Source organism: Rhinatrema bivittatum, chromosome 4 (genome assembly GCF_901001135.1).
Source record: "Rhinatrema bivittatum chromosome 4, aRhiBiv1.1, whole genome shotgun sequence".
Taxonomy (NCBI): domain Eukaryota; kingdom Metazoa; phylum Chordata; class Amphibia; order Gymnophiona; family Rhinatrematidae; genus Rhinatrema; species Rhinatrema bivittatum.
The window spans coordinates 100,938,377-100,958,798 of NC_042618.1; the positions used below are offsets into that span (position 1 = coordinate 100,938,377).

Sequence of the window (20,422 nt, forward strand, 5' to 3'; positions counted from 1 at the left end):
CCACGCTTGCAGAGGTGGAGAGTCCGAAGGAAGAGTTAGGAAGTTTAGATGGTAACCTTGTGCAATTATCGCTAGCACCCATTGATCTGTGGTGATGTGATGCCATTTTTCTGTAAAGTGGCTTAGTCGACCTCCTACTGGTATGTTTGGTAGAGGGATTAGGCATCTGCTCTCTAAGTGAAAGTCAAAACCCCGACGCAGGGCCTGGTTGCGGAACTGTTGTGGGCTTTTGCTTTCGAGGTTGGCGAGGCTGAGGCTTTTGATTCGGCCTCGTTGACCTAGACTTGGTGTGTGGGGGATAATACTTCCGTGGATGGAAGAATGACTTTTTAGGTTCCCTCTTAAATGATTGTTTAGAAGGGAAGTCAGAAGGAATCGATGAGAGTTGTTTAAGGGTCTCGTGATGATCCTTTAATTCAGCAACTATTTTGTGAATTTGCTCACCAAACAAATTATCCCCTAAACAGGGCAGGTCGGAGAGCCTGTCCTGAACCTCCGGGTGAAGGTCAGAAGACTTAAGCCAAGCCCAGCGTCTTGCTGAGATGGCTGTAGCAGACAGTCTAGTGGAAGCATCGAAGATGTCGTAAGATGTTCTTATCTCATGCTTTCCAGCTTCAAATCCTTTAAGTACGAGGGTTTGAAGGTGTTGTTGGAATTGTTCTGGTAAGGTATCTGAAAATTCTTGTATCTGCTTAAAAATGACCCTGTTGTATTGGGTCATATACAGCTGATAAGAAGCTATCCTGGAAATGAGCATGGCTCCTTGGTATACTTTTCTGCCTATACTATCTAGGAACTTGTTCTCCTTAGTAGGAGGTATGGATGAGTATGGCTTCATTCTTTTAGCTTTCTTTTGAGCTGACTCTACCACAACAGAGTGGTGGTCTAGCTGTGGTTTTTGAAAGCCAGGTGCTGACTGTACAAGGTAAGTAGAGTCAGCTTTTTTGTTTACTGGAGCAACAGATCCAGGAGTTTCCCAATTCTTTTTTAGAAGGTCTAGAAAAACCTGATGAATTGGAATGGAAGTGATGACTTTTGGGGCACCCAGAAATTGGAGTAATTCCAACATTTGGTGCCTGTCATCTTGCTCCGATTGAAGCTGAAAAGGGACCAATTCCGACATTTCCTTCACAAAATTGGTGAAAGAGAGGTCCTCAGGGGGAGAACGCTTTCTGCTTTCAGCAGGAGAGGGTGGTGAAGGTAAATCATCGGTATCTGTGGAAGTATCATCACCCCAGGTGTCATAAGGGTCAGGTTGCTGACCTGTAGGACCACGAGGGGGTTGAATACCTGAAGGTCCCGGTTGGGGTTCGAGAATCCCGAAGGAATAACCGGGGGCATCGAAAATACCTTTGGAGGCATCGGTGCGGGCATCGAAGGTATCGATGGAGTCGATGTGCGTATCGCCCCATAGGAATGTATCGGTGGCGAGGGATGACACGGCATCGATGGAACCACTCCCGAAGGAGGAATTCGATACGGTGTTTCTGCACCCGATGAAGTTGGCATCGGGGAGCGCACCGGTGCTGTCGGTGACCCAGGTATCACCGGTGGAAGGGCGGTCATGAGCGCTTCCATCCGGGCGAGCAGCGTTGCCAGTGCTGCTGGAATCGGGTCGGTGACTGGTTCCACTCTCGGTGGCGGAGTCGGTGCCAAAGGAGTCTGGAACCGTTGCATCGCTTTATCGATGGCCTCCTGGACCAGCCAGTCCAGTTCTTCCCGGAGACCTGGGGTAACAATACCCGGCTTCGCGGAAGAGGGAGGCTGAGGCTGAGCCAGAGGGACCACCGTCACCGGTGGAATCGCGGCTCCCAAACCCCGATGGGGTGAGGGTTGCCTCGGTGTCTCAGAAACAGAAGTGGACGGTGCCGCTTCTGATCAAGCCTTCTTCGGTGGAGGCTCGGACGGTACCGAGGTCGATGACTTCGATTCCTCGACGGTCCGAGACTTGCGATGTCGATGACGATGCTTTCCTCTCCGATCCCCACAATCCTCGGGGGAAGGGACGGGAGTCGATGGCCGTGGAGACGTCGATGGCAGATGGTCACCGGGAGGTTGCAGACGATGGAAGTACTTCGACGGTGCCGGTTCCGAGGACGTCGATGCGATGGATGGCGTCAGAGTGTGAGCATGGAACAGGAGTCCCATCTTCTCCATTCTGGCTTTGCGACCTTTTGGTGTCATAAGAGCACATTTGGTGCAAGTCAGGACATCATGCTCACTCCCTAAAACATAATACACAGACTCTGTGAGGGTCTGTGATAGACATGGTGCGCGTACAATCTGGGCACAGACGGAACCCAGACGCCATGGCCATTGACCAAAAATTTAGCCGCGGGACGGTCGACGGCCAGCAGGCCGCAAGGGCCGAACTCGACGGTAATCGGCAAAAAACGGCAAAAAAAAAAAAACTTACCGAAGTACCGCAGGCTAAATTTAGATAGAAGGGGGACCCCTGTGGGGCGAATTTTACTTCAAAGATGTTCGAGAAGAAATTCCTGTCAGGAATGTGGTAAGAGCTCCTTAACCGCGTGGCTACTGCTGCGCGGAAAAAAGAAGACTGAAGGGAGACCCCTGCTGGCTGCAGGGTTGGTGCCGTGCTGGGCATGCCCAGTAGGGGCCAGTCAAAGTTCCAGAAACTTTGACAGAAGTTTTCCGTGGTTGGGCTCCATCCTCGATGTCACCCATTTGTGAGGACAACCATCCTGCTTGTCCTGTGAGAAAGTTCTTTTTCACTCAACACACAATTAAACTCTGGAATTTGTTGCCAGGGGATGTGGTTAGTGTAGTTAGTATAGCTGGGTTTAAAAAAGGATTGTATAAGTTCTTGGAGAAGTCCATTACCTGCTATTAATTAAGTTGACTTAGAAAATAGCCACTGCTATTACTAGCAACAGTAACATGGGATAGACTTAGTTTTTGGGTACTTGCCAGGTTCTTATGGCCTGGATTGGCCCCTGTTGGAGACAAGATGCTGGGCTTAATGGACCCTTGGTCTGACCCAGTATGGCATGTTCTTATATTCTAACATCAAACAACGATTGATCAGAGTCCAGATATCCACAACACAAATTTCTCAATCAGATATTCAAGGACACACAACATGTCACAATTGTGATTTCTATGCCACCACCCTAACAGGAATACAATGGCATTCACCACACTTGGATGTGGTAATCCACAGACGACACAATACCAACTGCAGATCCAGTAACCTGGTCTATGTGATACAATGTCCTTATATGTAAAGAAGACCTCTCAATCTATTAAGACTCGTCTCATTGAACACAAGAGCCATTATTGGTACAGACAATGAACATGTCCCAATGGTTTCTCACTATTTACAATACAACCATTTTTTCTGGGTCTTACGATGGACAGTCATAGAGACTATTCCATTCACATCTGAGGGGGGAGACAGCAAATCTCAACTTAACTATAGAGAAGTTTTTGGGATTTTTAAACTAGGGTCTGTTGCTCCTTATGGAATGAATGACAAAATAGAATGGAACTTATTATAAGTCACACATATATGTTTATTGTGGAAGATCCTGATATTCTGATCTTACATTTTTTATATTGTGGTTTTATCACCCTTTTGGCATTTTCTCTCTCATTTGTATCACATTTAATTCTGTTTTCATTTCTTTCACTTCAGTCTCAAATTTTACAGGATTGTGGTATCTCTGTCCTTGCTACAATCTTGGTCCAAATCACAACAAATTGTTCCACATTGGACAGGCATGTAAACGTCATTTTTTTTGAAGGGATCATTTTCACGCTGTTTTTTTTCTTTAAAATCCTTGGCTTCTAGACACACTGTGCACATTCACGGTCCCTGCCGGCAATGGTGGTTTTCATCAATTTGACAAGAGAATATAATTCTGTAAGCATAAGTTTTTTGTCTGGTTATATGGTTGTCTGATGTTTAGGAACAAGTCTGAGTAATAGACTTTTGTGTTCATTGGTTCCTTCTTATGCTATTCTTCATTTGAGGCGATAACTCAGCGTTTCTCCTTGCGCAGAGCCACTTGGAACCTAACTGGCATCCATCACAAGTGGGGCATGTAAGCCTTGTTCTCCACTGTTATTTTGCTTTATATTCAAGCGACTTTGAAAATACTTTAAGTTGGCTGGTTTGGATTTTTGTACATATTAGTTGTTTTTTCTTTATCACAATATCGCTTTTTAACTTAAATGATTGTGATCTTCTAATGGGGTCTCTTTGTATTTCACTCTTAACATTGGCTCATCATGTTTGAGGATTTCACTTTTCCATTCTTTGATGGTATGGTTTTCAGTCATGTCCTTGTTTCATGTAAGCTTATCAAGTCCTGGGTTTTACCTTTGTGCGGTGCCGGTTCTATTTTACGTCCTATTTACCGTTTCATAGTCTTGTTTTCACATTTTAGTATTTTAATGTCTGTGCCTATGAATTCATTCCATTGTGTGCAGTATTTGATTCCATTAATTCTATACTTTAAGCATATTTTTTCCAGTCAATAGTAGGATTTAAATTAGATGAGTTTTAGGTTTAAAATGTAACATTTACATTTTATCTCACACAGAATATCGGGCCATTCTTCACGGAACATTTTTTTCCCCCTGAAGAAGGAAGGCACAGTCCCCTTCAAAACATTGCAATGTCGGGGATTGAGGAAAGAGGTTCATTTAAGCTTATAAGCAGAAGGGTTTGAAAAAAAAAAAAAAAGATGAACTCAAGCTTATCAGCATAAATTAATTTGAAAATTTTTTGTTAGCTTCACAGCTATCTTTATCTTCTGGGGCTCGATGTTCACAAAGTAAAGTGCTTTTTGATCATAGAAATCATAGAATTTTACAAAAATATTAAAAATTGATTAAATTCATTTTTTGTCACTTGGTTCGCATCTGGACTATGAAATGAGATTTTCATTTTTTGAAACTAAAGAGTAGCACATCACCTGGACCAGAAGGTATACAGCCAACAATGCTGAAAAATGAAATGGCTGACCTACTATTAATACTTTTAAACAATCATTAAAATCAGATATAGTACCTAAGATTGGAGGGTGGCCAACATAATGCCAATTTTTAAAAAAGCCTCCAGGAGTGATCCAAGACTGATGTAAATTGCCAGGCAAAATGGTAGAAACTATTATAAAGAACAAAATTACTGAAAATATAGATAAGCATATTTTAATGGATTTAGCGAAGGGAAGTCTTTCCACACCAATCTGCTACCTTTTTTTGAAGGCATGAATAAACATGTGGATAAAGTTGTGCCAATTGATACGGTGTATCTGGATTGTCTGAAAACATCTGACAAAGTACCTCATGAGAAGTTCCTGAGGACATTAGAAAGTCATGGGATAGGAGGCAATGGGTACTGGTTAGAAGATAGGAAACAGAGTAGGGCTAAAGGTCAAATTAAGACATACATGCTAATTTTGTCGAGTCTAACCAGACCAGTCCAGGCATGAGGGAAGGTTCGCCCCATCAGCAGATGGAGGCAGAGAGTGGGAGTTATTCCTGAGTTCATTTCCTCTATATAGCCCAATGCATTTAGGGATTCCCCAGTAGCTTTTTGCCCAAGTCTGTACCTGGATCTCACAAGTAATTTAAGGGATAAAAAAAGGGAAAAGAAAAATAAATTCCTTTTTTATTCTTTTTTGAGGGTCGACCTCTCAGACCATCAAGACAGGAAGGAAAAAAAAAGGAAAATAGAACTATGCCTAACAATTCTGCTTTTCCTCCTCTAGGCTTTCCTTCAGTCCTGTACATGAAAAAGAGGATGACCATTCAAATAATGTTAATTCCTTCACAGTAACTAGAAGTGCAGCTACAGACATTAGGTTAGGCACAATAGCTCAGCGCACAGTCTGTAAACCGATTAACATCTCAGCAAACAGGAAGTCTACTGTATTTTTCCACCGTAGGACAAAACCCTGCTTTTCCAGCACTAACTTCACTGAGTACAAGTCTTAACTCCAGACAGAGCTTGCCTCCTTTGTCTCCTGAAAACTTAAACCTGACTTCCCTTCAGGCCCCACAGACCACTTTATTGTAAAAGCAATTTCACTCTTTTTTCCTTCTTGAATGCTCTTCTTTGAGCTAGCAAGCTTTAATTTGCAGTGTTCTACAGCCCCAGCAGCACTTTTATTGTCCCAGCCCCCTTCTAGGGTTGCCAACTGCCCAAGTGCACCGGATAGCTAGGTTTTCAGGCATTGTGTTCAGCGTCTAGTCAGAAGTACCAACCGGACATTAAAATTCTGGTTTTGCAGGATGTTCCTCTTCTCTCCCAAAACTTATCTTAGAGGGCAAGAAAGGCAGGGTAGGAGCCTATCAGAGGAGAGCTGTGCTGTGTGCCTGCCCCCTGCCTGATGCTGTGATTTGATGGCATGGGGAAAGAAGGCAGGGCACAGCACAGTCCTCATCTCCCAGTGGCTCTGCATATCTCCACAGCAACAATTCTGTAGGTCCCACATCCTCTCTATGTGCTGACTAGATGGCATGAGGTGAGTTGGTGGGGCGCAACACAGCCCTCAATTCCCAGTCGCTCCATAGATGTCTGAGCAATGGCCCTCTGGTCCCAGCTCCTCCCCTATAAGCACAGGGGAGAAGATGGAGAGGCACACAAAGCAGTACAGGCTGGGGAGAAGAGACACAGAGGGAACACAGACGAAAGGAGATAGACACATGGTGGGGATCATGGGATGTTTGAGATACAAAGTGGTATGAAGGCAGGGAATGGGTCACAGGATCTCACTCTCAGTCCAGCCAACAGCTGTCTGAAAAGTTGCTCTGTAGGCTGTACTTTTCCTCCTTCAGGTCTCATCCTGGAACCATAACTTGTCCCTTAGCAACTTGGAAGTTACCTGGTGTTAAACAAAAATATAATGTGCTGCAGTGACCGCCCCCCCCCCTCCCCCTCTCTACCCATGCCTGTACCCCCTTCCTGGCCCTTTCCCTGCCCTAAACCCAGTTTCCTCTCTCTCCCCACCCACCTATAATCTCCCTGCTTCACTCAGGCCTGTTGGTGGGCTGCCCAGTGCCCTAAACAGTGCAGGTAGCATGGATGGTCATTGGGGGGGGGGGGGGGAAGAGAGGGAGCAGTACCTCCTTGGATGACATGACTGGCCAGCTAAGCCAGTAGCCATATAAAGGGTAAGGAGTGCTTGTTACACTACAAGGTGGCATGCAGCACGTTTCTAACCCTCTGAGATAGAGTATAAGAGAGAGAGAGAGGGAATGTGTGTGTATGTGTGTGTGAGAGAAAATGAATGTATATAAGAGAGAGAGAGAAGGTTTATGCCCCCTACTAGCCACGAATAATCCACGAGATAAGAAATGGGGAGCAAATGAATGGCAGAGGGAACTCTTCTTTCCTTGAGAAGCTGGAAGAGAAACTGTTGCCTGTGTGCAGCCTGTCAGCTCATTATTGCTCTTTAACACATACATAAATACATTTTTTAGGTAGTTCACTAGCAGGATCTAAAATTTATGCAAATGGGTGGTAACCATCTCTTCCTCTACGCTCCCCCCCCCCCCCCCCCCCCTTTTTCCAGTCTTCACGTGTCCAGTCCTGGTCTGTGGAAAAGATGGCAAACCTATCCCCTTCCTAGGCAGGGTTACACAAATGTTTGTTTTCTCTTCTGTGCTCTTGTGCACACTTCTAAGAGCACTGCTTTGCCTCCAAACTTCTTCTTTGGCAGGTACCACAACAAAATTCTCTCTCAGTTTTCCCTGGAGACTATGAGTTTTGTTTCTGTGCCAAGGTTAGAAAAAAATCCCTAACTTAACACCATATGTGAGGATGACTGAGGAAATCCTCTAGGCTGGAGCAGGAACCATGCTGACCCCAGCCTTTTTCTCATATAACTTCAACTTTTATTAACAAACAATTCAACATAACAGATTGCCTACCTTTGCAGTATACTCAAAACATAACTTCATCTTAGGTAAGAATTTGTTACAGGAGCTGCCTTCTCCTGGAGATGCCAGGGCCTCCTGATCCCATAAGAAATTGCCCTACTGGATCAGACAGAGGGTCCATCAAGCCCAGAATCCTGTTTCCAACAATGGCCAATCCAGGTTACAAGTACTTGGCAAGTACCCAAACATAACTACTAATGCCAGAAATAGCAGTGGCTATTCCCTAAGGGGTAGATTTTCAAATACCGCGAATAGGCGTACTTTTGTTGGCGCTCCAGGCGCAAACAAAAGCACGCTGGATTTTAGTAGATACGCGCGTAGCCGCGCGTATCCGCTAAAATCCGGGATCGGCGCGCACAAGGCTATCGATTCCGTATAGCCGGCGCGCGCCGAGCCGCACAGCCTACCTCCGTTCCCTCCGAGGCCGCTCCGAAATCGGAGCGGCCTCGAAGGGAACTTTCCTTTGCCCTCCCCTCACCTTCCCCTCCCTTCCCCTACCTAACCCACCCGCCCGGCCCTGTCTAAACCCCTCACTTACCTTTGTCGGGGGATTTACGCCTCCCGGAGGGAGAAGTAAATCCCCGCGCGCCAGCGGGCCGCTAGCGCGCCGGGACGGAGGGCGCGGCCACGCCCCCGGACCGCCCCGGGCCGTAGCCACGCCCCCGAGCCCGCCCCCGGAACGCTCCCGACACGCCCCGAAAATGCCGCTGCGCTCGGTCCCGCCCCCGACACGCCCCCCTCCGAAAACCCCGGGACTTACGCGAGTCCCGGGGCTCTGCGCGCGCCGGTAGGCCTATGTAAAATAGGCTCACCGGCGCGCAGGGCCCTGCTCGCCTAAATCCGCCCGGATTTGGGCGGATTTAGGCGAGCAGGGCTCTTAAAATCCGCCCCTAAGTCAACTTGATTAATAGAAGGTTATGGACTTCTCCTCCAGGAACTTATCCAAACCTTTTATAACCCAGCTACACTAACAATGAAAACCTGGGATTCAACACTTGCTGAAATAAAAAATCTACTCATGAAAAACTTTCTTGCAATCAACACTAACAAGACTGAACTCCTCATCATAATGCCAAACAAGAACACCACCTCTAACAATTCACCTTCATCTAAATCAACTTCAGACCATTACAAATTGAAGCATGTCCGCAGCCTTGGGGTCATGATCGACAATCACTTTACCTTGAAAAACTTCATCTCGACTACAATTAAGAGTGGCTTCTTTAAGTTACACACACTGAAAAGAATTAAACCGCTATTACATTCTCAGGACTTCCGGACTGTGTTACAAGCCACAATTCTACCAAAAATTGACTACTGTAATGCACTACTACTGGGTCTCCCAAAAAACACAATTCAACCATTACAGATGTTGCAGAATGCGGCTGCTCGTTTAATTACTAACACTCGACGGCATGAACACATCACACCAGTACTCATGTTCCTTCATTGGCTTCCTGTATCCCACAGAATAACTTTCAAAGTACTCTCACTCATACACAAATCAATCCACAACCAGGAGATGCAATGGTTTTCTGATCAGTTAATATTCCGCACATCAAACAGACCAATTAGAAATATTCACCAAGCTAAATTAGCCCCTCATCCGCTAAAACACATCAAACACGTATCCACTAGAGACAGATCATTCTCCATAGCTGGTATCAATATTTGGAACAATATGCCTTTGGACCTGCGTCTGGAACCATGCCACAAAACGTTCAAACAAAACCTTAAAACATGGTTGTTTGAAAAAGCCTTCTCACAATGATCAACATATTAACTGTCATTTAACCATCCTGTGTTATTATAATTACTTATCTGCTCCATTACGTGTTATAAAGTTTAACCATCCTGTATTTTATTTCTTCTCATCTGCTCCATGTGTCTCTTTTCCCATATTTGCTCTATGTCTCTACATTTGTTATCCATGTGTTTCTCCTCCCCAATCGTTTTCTTCACTTTCTACTAATTACTACCCCTAGATTATTTAAATGCTGCATATTGAATTTAATAGGACTTTGGATTTTCCTTTAATAGTTAAATGTTCCTGCGTAATTTATTAAATATTAAAATATTATTGTTATTATACTCATTGAAGTTAGCTTGTTACCCTGGAATCCCGTTATATGTGTAAAGCCTGTAACTGTTTAATGTTCTACTGTTTAACCTGTTATATGTAAAGCCTGTTGCTATTTATTGTTTCACTGTGAACCGAGGTGATGTATGATTATACGTACCACGGTATATAAGAACCTATAAATAAATAAATAAATAAATAAATAACTAACTGCCCTAACCATATCCTCTGGCAACGAGTGAAAAAATTCTCTTTGTTTTAAATGTGCTATTTTCTAACTTCATGGAGTGCCCCCTAGTCCTCCTATTATCTGCTAGAGTAAATAATGTTTCACATTTACCCATTCTAATCCTCTAATGATTTTATAAACCTCTATCATACCCCCCCCTCCTCCTCCAGCCTTCTCTTCTCCAAGCTGAACTGCCCTAACATCTTTAGCCATTCCTAATAGGGTGGGGGCTGTTCTATCCACTTTATCATTTTGGTCGCTCTCCCCTATACCTTCTACAGTGCAACTATATCTTTTTTGAGATGTGGTGACCAGAATTGCACACAGTACTTACCATGGAGCGATAAAGAGGCATTATTTCATTCTCTGTTTTATTCACCATTCCCTTCCTAATAATTCCTAACATTGTTCGTTTTTTTGACTGCCGCAACACACTGAGCCGATTTCAATGTAGAATCCACCATGATGCTTAGATCTTTTCCTCCAGTTTGGAGGCTAACATTGTGTAACCAAAGCATGGGTTATTTTTCCCTATATGCATTACCTTGCACTTGTCCAAATTAAATTTAATCTGCCATTTAGATGCCCAATTTTCCAGTCTCACAAGATCCTCCTGCAATTTATCACAATCCGCATGAAATTTAATTACTCTGAATAATTTTGTGTCATCTGCAAATCTGATCTCACTTGCTGTAGTCCTTTCAAGATGATTTATAAATATATTGAAAAGTACCGGTCCAAGTGCAGATCCCTGAGGCACTCCACTGTTTACTTTTTCCCCACTGTGAAAATTTAATCCTACTCTGTTTCCTGTCTTTTAACCAGTTTGCAAGACTTATCTCCATCCCAGCAAGGTCCCATCCACACAGCTCTCTCTCTGTCTTTGAAGGATTTAAGGTGGACCAGGCTAAAAGCCTGTCCCACACAGTTTAAAGAGGGGAAATAGGGTAAAATCCATCACAAGCCCTTCTAAGGATGTATCCGGCATACCCCATTATGCTATAATCATATCCAGTATAGCTGGATGCAAGAGGAGTGACCTTGCTAGCTTCTTAATACCAGCCAAAACTGGGTCCCCCTTAGCATTCTCCCCTTTCTCCTTTTCCTTTGCCAACTGAAAGGAAAAAGGAGATCTTTGTAATCAATGCTGTGAGTTCCTCTTTTTTAAAGAGCCATCTCTTTTCTCCCTGAAGAGGCTAATTCCTGCTCTTCCCTGTGCGCTGAGGAGTCCAGGTCCTCCTTTCCAGAACCCTGGCCATCACTCCCAATATAAAGCAATGCTACTGATCTGACTGGGAATACTTGCTTCCCAAGGTCTCAACAGGGTCTTCTGGGGATATGTGCTTGCACCTTAGGGTCCCCTTCCCTTCCTCCTGGTGCCTCCCTTGCATTGTTTTGCCACTGACAATAAGCCATATTCATCAGCATTATAAATTCTATGGAGAATCCCCATTCCCTCAGCTTGTCCAGAGATTTTTGGCCCCTGACCAATCTGAAGCTGTGTACAGGAAGGGCTTGAACCTGCTGAGGAGTACCTTGATCTTCTTGCTGTCATTTTAGCATCTGGCAGCTGAGGAAACACTGTTGGGGTTCCACGACTTTGCTCTGGCACTATTCCCAGCCCTCTTGCAGCCTCCAAACTAGCACATTATGCTGTCTCCCCCAGGGCCTCATTGCTGGCATAGGTCTGGCAAAATGGTCCCAGCAATGATGCACTGCTTCCAAGCACTTTTACCCTCACTCCAATATACCTGGCTCTTTTGTGGGGAAGAGAGAGAGGGATGGAGGACTGAGCTGTCAGCTAAGTGCTGGCCCGTGCTGCATGCCACAGCTTCCTTTTGTTTCCTTTTCTTCTGACGTTTATGCTCCCTCGAGAACTGATGGAAGAACATGCCCTGGAGCTCACCAATATCCAGGATATACCAGCCTTTGAGTATTGTGTGCAATTTTGAACACTGCATCTCAAAAAAAGATATAGCAGAATTAGAAAAGGTACAGAGGACAACTAGAAAGATAAATGGGCTAAAATCATTCCCATATGAGGAAAGGCTAAAGAGGTTAGTGCTCTTCAGTTTGAAGAAGAGATGGGCGACAGGAGATATGATAGTGGTCTATAAAATAATGAGTGGAGTGGTAACGGTAAACGTGAATTGGTTGTTTACTCTTTCAAAAAGTACAAGGAAGTTACTAGATACTACATTTAAAACGAACAGAAGAAATATTTTTTTTACTCAACACATAAGCTCTGAAATTCGCTGCGGGAGAATGTGGTAAAAGCTGTTAATATAGCTGAGTTTGAAAACGTTTTGGACAAATTTCTGGAAGAAAAGTTCATAAAAGTTGGACTTGGGCAAATCCCTACAGCAAAGTTATCCTGCCAGGTACTTATGACCTGCATTGGTCACTGTTGGAAACAGGATATTGAGCCTGATGGACCTTTGGTCCGACACAGTATAGCCAATTTTATGTTCATTTGCAACTGCTTTTTCTGTGAGAACTTTTTCCCTTGAAAATATATTTTGAAATGTATGCGTATTAATCTACATGTATTATTTCCTTCCCCAAAGTTAAACCTGCTCCTAGGAATAGTTACCTCTAACCTGCCAAAATTACATGTTGATCCCTGAGCATTTTTTTTCCTACTACTACCTGCGTAAAGGATGCAATTTTCAGCCAGCCAATGTACTCACATAAAAAGCTTCTGAAAATTGCATTTGCCATTTTGTTGATAGCACACATAATGTATGCAGCCGCTAGTGTATTTTACACTCAAAATATATCACATACAGATTATACATCATTTAAAATTTGGTAAGCAGATCTTTAGATCATGGCACATCTAATCATGACAGCCTAGCAATAAAAATATGTAAATCACTCTAAGTCTTAGCAACTACATATCCCCAATATATGCTAGTTACTAAGTCAATATATATGGTTTAGAGAGGTTTCTATAAAATTAGCACATCATGCTTTAATTCTGAAAATAAAAAACCCACACAAGTCTCTAGTACCAAGGGAAAGAAAATCTGAAAACTGAGGACATCAGAGTTTAAATGCACATAATCAACAAAGGAGGGAAAAAAAACTTTTAAACACAGCGATACAATAGACATCAATTAAGGCTTGTGGTTTTTAAGATAAATATTTCTGGCACAAAGTATCTTTGAATTTATTTTTATTGCTCTGGGTCTTGCAGTTTTCATCTGGGAGCCCTGCTTTGATTTAAGATAAATACTAGATGAGTGAGACAAAATAGAGCATCCTAATTATAAGTTCAACAGGGCAGCAAACTTGCTCGAGACCCCTGGAAGGTCAAAACACTGGGTGCCTGTCAATAGGCAAAGAATGAAAAAAGTCCTCTTTCAATAAGGTTCATTGAGACCATCTTTGGGCTATTAATGATACCCAAGCTTCTATCTCGTGTTTACAATGTCACTGGGACACCTCGATACATTTATAAGATTTGAACTGATAGCTGCCCACTTTATCTTCTAGATAATACCATGAGTTTCATTCAGAACCAATGCATAATTAACACTTATAAAATCACAATCATTCAAATCTAGGTGACAGCCAAGATTTCAAACAAACATGGGGTCATCTATTTCTCCTTCACTGCTAACACCTTTTCAGATTGGAAATAAAGGGAGACTGACTTTCTATAATTTGACTGCAATGGCGTGTATACGTTTAAATGTCCCAGTACAAAATTCAGACCTTTTGTTTCCAATTACAAAATGACAAGGACCATATCCAAGGAAAGTTTATTTAAGCATTGCTCATACTGTCACACACACTGTTATCTTCTACTCCACAAAGCATACGCTCCCAGATTACCTAAAATGGCTTCAACATAACATAATCATCAGTCCTATTGCACATTTGTAATAAGGCCACTTAAAATATGCTGATTAAATTAAGCACAAACTCACACAATTGTGTCTGTATTTTTGTCTCCTCCATTTGCTGCATAGTGCCAACAGTAAATTTGTAAGGAATAGCATTTCTATAAGCAGCATTTCTCTGCATACTTTCACAGTCAGCAGCTCTAAGCAAAGACTTTAGTAGAGGACATAGTGACAGAGAAGGCCAGCGAGAGAAAAAGAGAAAGAAGGTGTGGGGGAGGGGGGAAGCAGGACAGCACCCTAAACTATAATTCTTTTGTTAAAATAACACTCCCATTTCCAAATAAATATCTTCAGGGGCTGCCAACAGCTGTGATTGAAGGCCCTGACTCAAAACACCAGCCTGAACATGGCTGGCATTCCCTCCTCGCACACCAGAACAAGCAAGCCGTCCTAAACCAGACGCTGCCAATCTGCCCATGTGATCCACATTCAAAAACACTACAAATCAAAAATTTTAGATCTACATTCATCCCTGTGAAACAAAAAGGCTTTAAGTGACTGTTTTAAAGGCGAGACCCCCCCACAATAACAAAAGCGGCACTCACAGTTCTGTGCATATTGGCCATCAGCGGTGGTGCTGGGTGGATTCCAAACCAGAGCTAAAGCAGGAGACATCAGCCAGCTTCGCTCAGTACTGGTTGCAGAGAGTACATGATCATGTTTTGATTACAAAAGCCTAGTCTGGGCTCCCAGCCAAGAGCAGAGGCAACCTAATATACAGACCACAGACAGGGTACTTTAGAGTGCCAATGTCCTTTTCAAGTACTGCTTTCTTTAAATAATTCCTCCTCTCCTCCCCTTTTTTTTGCAGGTTAGATTATGTCTTACATAACTTCCATACACCCAAAATGCATACTACCTGCAATGAAAAACAGAAACTATATACGTATTAACAATTATCTCTCTTAATTTTTGCTAATTATTTAGAGGATTGCAGTTTTCAGCACACAGAGCAAGATCAGATCCCAGAAATAAAAGTCTTAAAACATTACATTGTCAGTAATGAGGGAATGTCATGGCAATTATACTTTAACTCTATCTGTATTTTAAAACTGCTAGATACAAGAAAAATATGCATGCATAATTATGTGCAAAACACAAATGTAATAGTAAATGGCATTCACCCAAAATTACAAAATTCTTTATACAGAATTATTAAAATAATAATCTATGGGCCAGCCTAGTGGTTGTGTTGACATGTGTTGTGCATTGTCATGTGAAAGGCTCGTTTAATCCATCTGTTGGTTATTTCACTCCTCAGGTAAGCTGGGGCTACAATGACCAGACAGGGGGAATATAAAACAAGGGAAGAATTCCATTGTTAGTTGTGAGTGAAGGCTTAACATAGAAACATAGAAATGACGGCAAAAAAAGACCAATCGGCCCATCCAGTCTGCCCAGCAAGCTCCCACACTTATTTTCCCATACTTATCTGTTTCATCAACCACCAAGTTCAGGGCCCTTGTTGATAACTGTTTGATTCAAATTTCCTGCCATCCCCTGTCATTGATGCAGAGAGTAATGTTGGAGTTGCATCGAAGGTGAGCATAAGGCTTAATGGTTAAGGGTAGTAACCGCAGCATCAAGCAAGTTACCCCGATGCTTGGTTACCCAGACTGCACAGATCAATGCCTTGTTGGATGCTGTCTGAATGTAAATCCTGTTTTCCACATTTCTCCCTACCGTTGAAGCAAAGAGCAGTACTGTATATGCATTCAAAGTGATGTATCAGACTTAACTGGTTTAGAGTAGTAACCGCCGTAATAAACAAGTTATCCCCACGCAAATTTGTTTACCCAGATTGTGAAGCTCAGTCCTTGCTGGTTGTTATCTGAATGCAAATCCTCTTTTCCACATTTCCCCTTGCCATTGAAGCAGAGAGCAATGTTGGAGTTGCATTAATCAGGCGAAGGCTAATTAAGGGTAGTAATCATCAGGTAGTAGCCTCCACTCCAGTACTCCACCTCCATGGCTCTTCTCTTCATTCCCATCCTCTAGCCTTTATGGATCCGCTGAGGTAGATCTTAAAAATGTACGCCGGCGCGAATAAAAGTACGCCGGATTTTATAAGATATGCGCGTATCTTATAAAATCTGGAGTCGGCGCGCACCGAGCCGCGCAAAAATCGGCAGCCTGCGCGCGCCGAGCCTCGCAGCCTGCCTCCGTTCCCTCCAAGGCCGCTCCAAAATCAGAGCGGCCTCGGAGGGCACTTTCCTTCCACCTTCCCCTATCTACCCCACCCCCCAGCCCTACCTAAATCCCCCCCTACCTTTTGTTGTGCAAGTTACGCCTGCTTGAAGCAGGCGTAACTTGCGTGCGCCGCCTCGGCATCCCCCGACACAGGCCGCAGTGCCGGGGGACTCGGGACCGCCCTCCCGGCCCGCCCCCGAACCATTGCCACGCCCCCGGACCCGCCCCAGACCGCCCTCGGACACGCCCCCTCCTGCCCCTTTTACGAAGCCCTGGGACTTACGCGCGTCCCGGGGTTTTGTGCGCGCCGGCGGCCTATGCAAAATAGGCGCGCCGGCGCACAAGTGCGCTGTGCGCGTGAATCCAGCAGGATTTACGCGCGCAGGGCTTTTAAAATCTAGCCCACAGTGTTTATCCCATGCCCCTTTGAAATCCTTCACAGTTTTAGTCTTCATCACTTCCTCCAGAAGGGCATTCCAGGCATCCACCACCTTCTCCGTGAAGAAATACTTCCTGACATTGGTTCTGAGTCTTCCTCCCTGGAGCTTCAAATCATGACCCCTTGTTCTACTGATTTTTTTCCAATGTAAAAGGTTTGTTGACCATGGATCATTAAAACCTTTCAAGTATCTGAAAGTCTGTATCATATCACCCCTGCTTCTCCTCTCCTCCAGGGTGTACATATTTAGATTCTTCAATCTCTCCTCATAAGTCATTTTATGAAGACCATCCCTTATGGTCCAAATCCCAGCCCTGTTTTGACTGAGTTGAAAATACAAAGGAGCAGGAGGAAATTGCTGGATCAATAAGAAACTTCTTGAAGCCTGCTTGTCTGATATCACTGTCTGGATGTCCTGCTGCCACAAACTTACAGGCCGATACAGTAAGTAGCGGTAGGAAGAGCTGCATTAGTGCCGGGCGCACCCGCGTTTGCCGCACGCACAGTCCGGCTCACCTACCGCTCGTTACTATATTTAAATAGCTTGCAAATGCAAGCCGCATCCAAGAAGCATCCGAGAAGGTTAGGCCCGCGCAATCCATTTTACTGTATAGAGCGCTATACAGCGCCTATACAGTAACCTGGGTGCGCTGGTACCTGTCATTTCAAATGACATTTGAAATGACAGGTACCAGGAAGTGGACGGTTCTCCTACGCTCAGGATTGCCAGTCCTCTCTACCCTCCTCCCGAAGCAACGAAAGCGAAAAAGAAGCGAAAAAATGAGAATAGCGACATGTGAAGTGTAACTTACTTTTCTTGCAGCCCTCCTCCGGAGACGCACCGTGGCTCCCCTGCCTCCCGGGGGCTGCTCCCTGCCTCCCGGGGGCAGCCGGCGGCGAAAGCGGCCCCGCCGGCGAAGATGGATGCCTGCACGGGACCTCTGACACGATCGCTCCAGCTGCGGCCACTTCTCCTGCGTGCATTCAGCCTGTGCGTGCAGTTTGGCCACTCAAGGCGTGACGTCACTACATTTGGCGTCACGGTGTGTGACGTCAGCGTTCGCTGAGGCACTGCCTTGAGCGCCGGCGAAGGTGAATGATTGCAATTTGGGCGCTCAAGGCAGTGCCTCAGCGAACGCCGTCACACGCCGTGACGCCAAACATAGTGACGTCACGCCTTGAGTGGCCAAACTGCACGCCTCATATGAGCAAAAGCCCACAGAACCAACTCCAAAGTAGACTCCATAGAACCAAGAACCTGTAAATAGTCCCACGCCCTGGGAACTGGCAGGGACATGAGACGCCGAACTTGCGACATGAGTTTGTCTATCTGATCCTGCATCAGGAAGACTTTTCCAATTAGAGTATCTAATCTCGCCCCCAAAAAATCCAGGATCTGGACGGGGGACAACTGGCTCTTGTCCGCATTGATGATCCAACCCAGAGCGTGAAGTGTCTGCACCACCCTGGCAACCACCGCCTCGCATAGTTCCTTTGACTTCGCTCGAATGAGCCAGTCGTCCAAGTAGGGATGGACCAGGATCCCCTGGCGACGGAAAGCCGCCGCCACAACCACCATCACCTTGGTAAATGTGTGCGGAGCGGTCGCCACACCGAAGGGAAGTGCCTGAAACTGGTAATGCTTGCCGAGGACCATAAATCGGAGATACCGCTGATGGTCCTTCCGAATTGCAATGTGTAGGTACACTTTCGTCAAATCGAGGGACGCTAAAAACTTCCCTGCTCTGATGGAGGCAATTACGGAATGTAGCATCTCCATATGAAAACGGGGCACTCTGGGAGCTCTGTTGACCTTCTTCAGATCTAAAATCGGACGGAAGGACCCTTCCTTCTTCGGAACCAGAAAATAAATCAAATACCTGCCGGTTCGAAGTTCGTTCAGAGGAACTGGAACGACTGCTCCGAGGTCCAACAACCGGCGAAGCGTGAGACACACCTGGCACCTTTTCTCCAGAGACCAGCAGGGCAGCGTAAGGGACGAGCAAAATCTAAGGCGTAGCCATGTTCTATAATGTTTAGAACCCAATGGTCCGACGTTATTTTGACCCACTCCTCGTAAAACAGGGACAGCCGCCCTCCAACGACCGGAACAGGGGAGAGGGCCGGCGCTATTTCATTGGGAGGACTGGACTCCCATCACCCCTGTGGCACTGCTGTCTCGGGTGGATCTACAGCCATGAAAGGAATGAGACCAAGTCTGCGACTGCCGGACGACTGTCTTTGGCCAAACGGAGCCAGCTTAGACTGGCGAAAATGGCACTGCCCCCGAAAAAACGCGACCAAGAAGGGCCGAAACCTCTGGAAGCTTTTGGCCTATCCATCAGGAGCTTGTACACTTTATTGTCCCCCAAGGACTTAATGAGCTGCTCCAAATCATCTCTAAAAAGTAATTTCCCCTTAAACGGAAAAGCACCCAGCTGCAACTTGGAGGAAACATCAGCCGACCAATTAGTCATAAAAGCCTGCGGGCTGACACCACAAAATCCATAGTATGCGAAGACATATGAAGGAGATCGTACAAGGCATCCACCCCATATGCTACCGCCGGCACCAAATGATCAGCCTGCTCCAACTCCTCAGGGGAGAGCTCTCTGGCACTCAGGAGTTGTTGTACCCACCGGAGACTCGCACACTGCATTAAACTACTGCAAATGGCTGCTTGAACCCCCAGAGCCGACACTTTGAAAATACGCTTGAAAAGCACCTCCAGCTTACGATCCTGAGGGTCCTTAAGGGCAGCTGCCCCAACCACAGGAATAGTCGTGCGCTTGGTGACTGCGAATACGGCCGCATCAACCTTGGGAATCTTAAGGAGGTCCTCCGGCAGTGGGTACAATTTTTCCATAGCTCTGCCTACGCGAAGGCTAGCTTCCGGAGTATCCCACTTCCGAAACATTAGCTGGAGTAACATAGGATGAAAAGGAAAAGTCCTAGCCGGGGGACGAAGGCCAGACAGCCCCAGATCCACCGTGCCCTGAGGCGTCGGCGTCTGACCAGCCCGTATGCCCAACTCCTCTAGGTCATGTGGAATCATCAGCTCCAACTCATCTCTACGAAAGAGCCTAAGGACCCAAGGATCATCCCCTTCCACCGGGGCCACACACTCGGAATCCTCGTCCATATCCGCCTGAAGCGGATCCGTTAGCAGCACCGCCTCTTGGTTTCCGGAACCGGACCCTTCCCGGACCACCCTAATCCGGGAGTCCTCAGGAGGATCCAGCCTAGGAACCTGCATGGGAGGAGAGGACCCATCCCCAGGCCGCCCTGGAGGGGGCTCAGGATCTCCCATGGGCATAAGGCTAGCTAAATAAGCCTTATGTAATAATAAAATAAAATCAGCCAAAAAAGGATGCTGGCCCTTTAAATTTTCCCGAGGAGGGGTATCCAAAGGAGCATGGAAAGCAGGAAATAAAACATGGGGAGACCCGGGGCAAAAATCCTGCAGAAATAACTGAGTAAGGACATCCCCGCCCCCTGCTGAGCTATCTGCATCAGCATCTAAAGCTCCTAAAATGGCCACCGTTCCCGCGATCCGCAGGAGAGGGGAGGCTGAGTACCACGAAGCAGCATCGGGTCACCCGCACCATGGGACCGATGTGCCTGCCTCCCCCTGCCATCAACTGCCCCCGCTGATGGCT

The 20,422-nt window shown here is 45.5% G+C and overlaps 1 protein-coding gene across 10 annotated transcripts in view; it reads right to left on the reverse strand.

Annotated features, from left to right (window-relative positions):
* Positions 1-20,422, reverse strand: part of LOC115090001 (coiled-coil domain-containing protein 9B-like) — a 249,141-nt gene that overhangs the window by 206,425 nt on the left and 22,294 nt on the right. Inside the window, exon 1 of one of the 10 annotated variants that reach the window (XM_029598532.1) lies at positions 14,680-14,884. The exons of 8 other annotated variants lie outside the window; for them this stretch is intronic. In XM_029598532.1, coding sequence (XP_029454392.1) covers positions 14,680-14,700 — 21 coding nt within the window. In that variant the 5' untranslated portion in view covers positions 14,701-14,884. Of the gene's footprint in view, positions 1-14,679; positions 14,885-20,422 lie in introns of those variants that run through there. One more of the 10 variants, XM_029598529.1, reaches the window with a different exon arrangement.